At 37.2% G+C, this 8431-nt stretch overlaps 1 protein-coding gene across 1 annotated transcript in view; it reads left to right on the top strand.

Annotated features, from left to right (window-relative positions):
- LOC107665964 (alpha-1,6-mannosylglycoprotein 6-beta-N-acetylglucosaminyltransferase B-like) overlaps window positions 1-8431 on the top strand; it is a 101369-nt gene that overhangs the window by 35718 nt on the left and 57220 nt on the right. Inside the window, exons 3-5 of the mRNA XM_016457052.1 lie at window positions 3968-4112; window positions 6401-6408; window positions 6475-6619. Of these exons, the coding sequence (XP_016312538.1) occupies window positions 3968-4112; window positions 6401-6408; window positions 6475-6619 (298 nt within the window). The remainder of the gene's footprint in view (window positions 1-3967; window positions 4113-6400; window positions 6409-6474; window positions 6620-8431) is intronic.

Genomic DNA, 8431 nt, shown 5'->3' with positions numbered 1-8431 from the left:
AAAATTGAGAAAATCACCTTTAAAGTTGTCCAAATGAAGTTCTTAGCAATGTATATTACTAATCAAAAATTAAGTTTTGCTATATTTAAGGTAAGAAAATTGCAAAATAACTTCATGGAACATGATCTTTATTCAATATCCTATATGTATTTTTGGCATAGAAGAAGAATTGATCATTTTGACCCATACAATGTATTGTTGGCTATTGCTACAAATATACCCGTGCTATTATGACTGGTTTTGTGGTCCAGGGTCACATTTGTGTTCCACACAAGACAAAAATGCATGCAGGTTTGAAACAACATGAGGGTGAGTAAACAATCACAGATTTATGCTTTGGTGAACATGTTGCTTACAATGAAAGAGCACATATCCAACACTGAGAAGTGTTGACCCCAAAATAATGTAGGAGGAGATGCCTTCGTATGGGTAAAAGAAAGTTTTGAAATAACTCGGCTATAATGTTCTTGTAGCCTTCATCATTAGAAAGATGCATTCACTTCAGGATGATCTCAACAGCGAGTGGGAAAAGAGAATGTCAGAGCGGAGTGTTCTGAAGGCCTACTGACCTCACAGTTGTAGATGTGTTCTGTTTAATTGGCCAGGTGAGAGACATCCACTCACTTGCACCAGCTTTCCGGGGAAACAGACGGCAGGAGTTCGGAAAGCTCTGAAATTAAACTTGACTGTCAGCCTAATTGGTCCCCTTCCTGTATTGTGCTGTTTGTGTCCTTTCTTCAGTTATGAGACTTGAAGTCTGCGGCCTCACCGCTGATGCTCTTGAAAGAGAGAGAGGCTGTGCTAATGAGATGCTTTTGAAATGTTGTTGAATAAAACCCTCTGCCTGTTGTTTGTATTATGAGTAAATACAACTAATATGCCAACGAATTTGAGTTCAGTCTCCATTTAGGCTCTTGTTTTGTCATGACTTTGTTTTTGAGCCTTTCTGAGCAGGGAGTGCAGCCCTAGAGTACATTTACCTCTGTGTTGTGTTTTTCCTCTGTTGAAAAGACTGGCTCAGGCCAACATAAATTTTCATGCTGGACTGGTGCTGGTCTAGCTGCATGGGGACTCGTGTAGCCGTGGTGTCAACTGTTCTTCCATCATTTACCCTTGTGTCATTCCAAACCTTTCTTTCATTTTGCAGAACACAGATTATGTTTACAAATTCATGGCACACTAATCGGTCCCCATACAATGAAAAGTGAAGTTGGAATGAATCTGCTGAGCTTTAAAAATTACAAAAAGGCAGTAGTTTAGGTTAAAATTTAAGGTATAAATGAAGCTTACTGAAAAAAAAGCAGTGTCGTGCAAGTTTATACTTTTATTCAGCAAAGATGTATAAACTGATCAAGTGAAAATAACTTACAGTATACAACTACTTATACATGCATATTATTTCCAACAAACTCTATTCAAAAGAACCCTGAAAAAAAAAAAAAAAATTCCACGAAAATATTAAGCAACACAACTGGTTTAATTATTGATAATAAGAAATGTTTAAGAAATTAGCTTTATGAATACTTCCTACCACTGATGAACACTCTCAGCAGCTCTTAAATCTCATTAAAGGGGTCCTATTATGCTCTTTTACAAAGTCTTGATGTTCAGCACTCGGCGCCTGGTCGGGAAATGTCATGCCCCTTACCATAGCCGCCTGCGAACTTCAGTGTAAAATATTGCGTCAAAATCAAATCAATTTGAGCACGATTTAAACCCAGATGATTGTAACCACTCTAAGTTCGTCTGCCTTGGGAAAACTAGCGTGTCTCCGACATAGTGATAACACTCGTTGCCTTCTCTAGTGCAGCTCAACCAGGTCTCGTCCCATTTGTCGATCTTTCTGATATCACAAATCCTGGAAAATACGCGTTGTAGTCCAAACGAGTCGTTTGTTGTAGTTTTTGAAAAGTGATTTTTGTTAAATAAAAGATCTCCTTTTGAAGTGGACTTTGAACTTTGTAACTTTGCAGATCTTTTTTATGCTCAAACAGCAACATCACAGACTAACTAAAGTTGAAAAAGTGAAAAAGCATGATAAGACCCCTTTAATGTTCTCATATGTCCAATTATTTATATTAATATATACAGTAAGTAGTGCCTTTCGGTTGAGATACAAATCATAATGGGGTCAGATTTGAACACACTGAAATTAAAACAACATAAAATAGGCTGTCTAAAGCAGAGTTTCCATTTGCACCATATCTCAAACAGTCTTTAAGAGTCCCAGTGTGCTGAAAGTCTAAATCTGTCCACCAGTGTATATACAATCCACAAAAACTGATAATCCAAAACCCTTCAAGCCAGTCTCTGGGAAGGTAAGCCCACAAATAGGGAAATGCACAGTCCAGAGTATCAGTGATCCCCCCCACAGCTATCATTGTGTTTGGTGACAGCCATTTTGATTGCCATGCTGCTCTTGGTGCATTTCCTAGTTTCCTGTCGTTATGATTGTTCAGTAAAAATGAATGCATGCTCAACATGGGTTGGTACAGTACACCAAAGCTAGAGTTGCCAACTTCAGAAAAGGAAAATAATCCCTTATTAATCCCAATTGTGATTCTTTATAGGAAAATAGTGGACAGAATAAGGGACGCTCAAAATATTTGAAAGGTACCACATAATGTATGTCATTTGAGTGTCTGCAGTTAAGTATGTTTATAAAAGGTGTTTAAAAGGTTCTTAGAAATAATGCTTAACCTATGTGCAGTTATTCTAAAAATAAGTTTAATGTCATAAAAAAATGTCATTGGAATGTCGAGTGGCTACTATGGAATTGTGACTGCACAAGTGGTGTAATACTTTACGTACATACATAAATATGGAATACAATTTGAAAGAACAACAACTGAATGTCTATGACAGCTGAATGTCAGTCAATCAAGCATTTTTTTAAACAATGGCTCTTTAAATTTTGAACTAAAATGTTATTGTAACCATGTAGCCTATGAATAGTTGGAACTTAGAGAGTTAGTATGGACTGCTTTTGCTGCTTGAATTTGTGCTTCAATGAGGTCCAAGATTAAGAATACGCTAGAATTTCCAATTTTAAAAATGCATATTTTTTTCTCCGTTTAACACCATTAACTTACAATAGTAACTTACAATACAAACCTCAAATAGATTGTATTGTTTCTTGTGTGGCTAACTCATGATCAATAATCACGTTGTTTGCACTCTCCCAAACTGATTTGTTGAAATCAAAATGTGAACTGTGAAAGGAATTGCCGTTAGCTCAAATCCTGCTCTCTGTGAAGCAAAAGCAACCAGGCAGCAGAGGATTCTGCAAAAGCCTTAATTGAACAGCTACACTAACAAATAAAACAATAATGTGTCCAAAAAGAATGATTAATTATAAATTTTGAATTTTATATTCATATGGTCTGATGGTCACTTGACGTATGGCTGCGGATACGGGATAAACTTCTATGATGGGACAATTCTGTACTATACGGATCAGCTGGCAACCATAACCAAATCTCCAAAAAATGCAAAAATGTATTACCGGACTATCACACAAGCACGCGTTTCAAGCACACAGGCTCTTCTTCAGAAGACATTTATGTCAATATTGTATGTCAATAATTTTTTTAACATTTTTGGAGCTTTGGTGCAATGACTTTTGTTCTGTTTTCACATGGCAGGTACATTGTGTATATTAAACATACACAAAAAAACATACAAAATCCAAACCAAGTTCTATATACATAAAAATTATTAAATATTAAATATAAAGTGGTTAAAACATATCTTATGTGACAGTGTTGCAACGTTGCATTTGTTCTATACATTCTCCAAAATATGTCCTCTTGTGTTCCATGAAAGAATGTGATAGTATGACTATCATTTTTGAGTTAACTATCCCTTTCTGTAACTCACATTGATCTTTTCAGCAAGGTCTGTAAGCATAACATGTTGCTTGTTTTATCTGTCTGAACTGACATGTCCTCATTGTTTTGTGTGACAGTGTTGGGAGGTCTGGAGTCTCGTGGGGTCCTGAGAAAGATCAGCGATATGTTGGAGATAATCATGAAGAGGATCGACACCCTATCAAAAATGAGCAACAGCAGCGAGTCCCACAGACTGGAGGAGCTGAGCTCTGCTCTCCACAGGTGCAGCTTCACATTCATGATTACAGCGCAGCAGTGACATTCTTCAAGTCAGGTGTCACTTGCTGCCTTCAAGTCACGTAGGGATAATCGTATTTACAAGATGAATGCACATGAACGGCGCCACAACGTTTTAATTGCCAGTTATCTCCATGTTTATCTTTGTGCTGTTAGCGCATGATTCAACTGAAAATGCAGTTCATCACGGCTTGAGGACAAATTAATCAAGTCTGTTAAACTAAAATGTAACCAAATTATGTTTTGCAGCTGCTAATAAACAATGTTTTAATTTTAAGAATTTTACTCGATACACTACATTGATTTGATTAGATTTTTACGGGTGAGATTAGATTTTTCCAAGAGCTCAATCGCTATGTGAAAACTGGTTTGCATATATTTTGTGCATGTGATGAGGAATAGCGATAAGTCTCACCAGGAAACATTAGCATAGCTGCTGGATAATGAAGCAACTGGCCAGCATGGCCAAAACACATCCGTCATCATTTGCTGTGGCTGCATGAGAATGAAAAATAATACAGAAAGAAACTGAGAAAATATAGAGATTACACTTGACCCTCACAAAAATGCTCAATGCATCCATTTTATTCCAGCCACAGCACTTGAACACACATCACACCGCAGTGACAAGTTCAGAGTTTGCAAGTGGGAAGTTCCCAATAGGTCTTGAAGGCAGCAGCTGTCTGAATGTTTCAGACACAGTCAACTTCTTGCCGATGAGTTAGTTAAGACACTTCCTAGAGTTTTCAGCTGTCTCCATGGAAACAGATGCCTGTCACATCAGAAGTTCAAACGGGCGCTGGTGCCATGGCTTTACTTTGGGATTTCTCCAGCCATCAACAAATCTTAAAGGATAAAAACACCCACACACCCCAGCTCTACAATATTTGATGCGCATCAAAGTATGATGTCAACTTTCTATTTCTTCTGTTTCGCTGAAAAGTAATCAATGGAAGTGATAGTTTAAACTGAAGTATGTAATTCTTGCACCAGTGGTGTCACCGATGGAACTGCAAAAATAATTAAAAACTGTCAAAGTATTGATGCTTACACATATGAAACCTGGTAAATTACCGTAAAATTCCTAGAATTTTTGGTAAATATACAAATGCTTTACATTTTTTTTTACAGCTAAAATACCATTCACACATCAGTACCAAAATACCAATAAACTCCATGATGTCAATCAACAGAAATGACCTTTAAATGCTTCAGCGTTTTCTACATCTGCACGGATGAGGATAAGCACTTTAGTTTCACTATCTGTCCAACTTGACATAATTTTTTGAATTCTGAGAGACAAGCATGATGACGATCTCACAGAACACATTTTTGCTTGAAAAAGAGAGAGAGAGAGAGAGAGAGAGAGAGAGAGAGAGAGACTACACAATACTATTCAGTGCAGAGCCAGTAGCTGCGTTTCCATCCACCTATTTTTATGCGCATTTTGGAACATCGCATAAAAAAAAAGCTGGATGGAAACGCCAAGATGCGCATAAATTCTAAAAATGCACATAAAAAACTTATTTGCACATTTGAGTAGGATAAACTTTTTATCCGATAAGAAAAACTGCGCATAAACTACGATGGAAAAACATTTACCGAATAAATTCCTCCATGCGCATCGAAAAAGTCACGTGACTTTGCTCTATGGGACGAGATAACTTGACTAGCAGCGGACCGATCTTACACTAACAAATAAAACAATAATGTGTCCAAAAAGAATGATTAATTATAAATTTTGAATTTTATATTCATATGGTCTGATGGTCACTTGACGTATGGCTGCGGATACGGGATAAACTTCTATGATGGGACAATTCTGTACTATACGGATCAGCTGGCAACCATAACCAAATCTCCAAAAAATGCAAAAATGTATTACCGGACTATCACACAAGCACGCGTTTCAAGCACACAGGCTCTTCTTCAGAAGACATTTATGTCAATATTGTATGTCAATAATTTTTTTAACATTTTTGGAGCTTTGGTGCAATGACTTTTGTTCTGTTTTCACATGGCAGGTACATTGTGTATATTAAACATACACAAAAAAACATACAAAATCCAAACCAAGTTCTATATACATAAAAATTATTAAATATTAAATATAAAGTGGTTAAAACATATCTTATGTGACAGTGTTGCAACGTTGCATTTGTTCTATACATTCTCCAAAATATGTCCTCTTGTGTTCCATGAAAGAATGTGATAGTATGACTATCATTTTTGAGTTAACTATCCCTTTCTGTAACTCACATTGATCTTTTCAGCAAGGTCTGTAAGCATAACATGTTGCTTGTTTTATCTGTCTGAACTGACATGTCCTCATTGTTTTGTGTGACAGTGTTGGGAGGTCTGGAGTCTCGTGGGGTCCTGAGAAAGATCAGCGATATGTTGGAGATAATCATGAAGAGGATCGACACCCTATCAAAAATGAGCAACAGCAGCGAGTCCCACAGACTGGAGGAGCTGAGCTCTGCTCTCCACAGGTGCAGCTTCACATTCATGATTACAGCGCAGCAGTGACATTCTTCAAGTCAGGTGTCACTTGCTGCCTTCAAGTCACGTAGGGATAATCGTATTTACAAGATGAATGCACATGAACGGCGCCACAACGTTTTAATTGCCAGTTATCTCCATGTTTATCTTTGTGCTGTTAGCGCATGATTCAACTGAAAATGCAGTTCATCACGGCTTGAGGACAAATTAATCAAGTCTGTTAAACTAAAATGTAACCAAATTATGTTTTGCAGCTGCTAATAAACAATGTTTTAATTTTAAGAATTTTACTCGATACACTACATTGATTTGATTAGATTTTTACGGGTGAGATTAGATTTTTCCAAGAGCTCAATCGCTATGTGAAAACTGGTTTGCATATATTTTGTGCATGTGATGAGGAATAGCGATAAGTCTCACCAGGAAACATTAGCATAGCTGCTGGATAATGAAGCAACTGGCCAGCATGGCCAAAACACATCCGTCATCATTTGCTGTGGCTGCATGAGAATGAAAAATAATACAGAAAGAAACTGAGAAAATATAGAGATTACACTTGACCCTCACAAAAATGCTCAATGCATCCATTTTATTCCAGCCACAGCACTTGAACACACATCACACCGCAGTGACAAGTTCAGAGTTTGCAAGTGGGAAGTTCCCAATAGGTCTTGAAGGCAGCAGCTGTCTGAATGTTTCAGACACAGTCAACTTCTTGCCGATGAGTTAGTTAAGACACTTCCTAGAGTTTTCAGCTGTCTCCATGGAAACAGATGCCTGTCACATCAGAAGTTCAAACGGGCGCTGGTGCCATGGCTTTACTTTGGGATTTCTCCAGCCATCAACAAATCTTAAAGGATAAAAACACCCACACACCCCAGCTCTACAATATTTGATGCGCATCAAAGTATGATGTCAACTTTCTATTTCTTCTGTTTCGCTGAAAAGTAATCAATGGAAGTGATAGTTTAAACTGAAGTATGTAATTCTTGCACCAGTGGTGTCACCGATGGAACTGCAAAAATAATTAAAAACTGTCAAAGTATTGATGCTTACACATATGAAACCTGGTAAATTACCGTAAAATTCCTAGAATTTTTGGTAAATATACAAATGCTTTACATTTTTTTTTACAGCTAAAATACCATTCACACATCAGTACCAAAATACCAATAAACTCCATGATGTCAATCAACAGAAATGACCTTTAAATGCTTCAGCGTTTTCTACATCTGCACGGATGAGGATAAGCACTTTAGTTTCACTATCTGTCCAACTTGACATAATTTTTTGAATTCTGAGAGACAAGCATGATGACGATCTCACAGTTGCTTGAAATGCTTGAAAAAGAGAGAGAGAGAGAGAGAGAGAGAGAGAGAGAGAGAGACTACACAATACCAGAGCCAGTTATAATTACTGTCTTACACGACTGCGCTCCCAAACAGCAGGCATCCACCTCTAAAAGCATTGACAGCATTTATTGTGTTACGTCTGCTCGCTCTGAGGTGCAAGTAATTTATATCATATATGAAAATTATTAAATTCAGTGGCTTCTCCTATACCCTTAGTGATATTTAGTGCCACAGTTTACCAGGAAGTTACGATTTTGTTCTCTTTTACTCGTTCGATGGAAACGGTGCTTTATTCGCATATGTTTTATGCAATATTCCAGTTTTGCGAATAAGTTTAATTCGAATCTTTGGATGGAAACATAGCTACTGATGAATGGAAAAGAAGACAGGTTAAAGCAAAAAGACACCCAATACAAAGATGTTTGTCAAGCACATGTTTATAAAAAAAAA

This window comes from Sinocyclocheilus anshuiensis, unplaced genomic scaffold (assembly GCF_001515605.1).
Source record: "Sinocyclocheilus anshuiensis isolate Anshui unplaced genomic scaffold, SAMN03320099.WGS_v1.1 scaffold229, whole genome shotgun sequence".
NCBI classification, from domain to species: domain Eukaryota; kingdom Metazoa; phylum Chordata; class Actinopteri; order Cypriniformes; family Cyprinidae; genus Sinocyclocheilus; species Sinocyclocheilus anshuiensis.
This window is presented reverse-complemented; position numbering and strand designations above follow the sequence as displayed.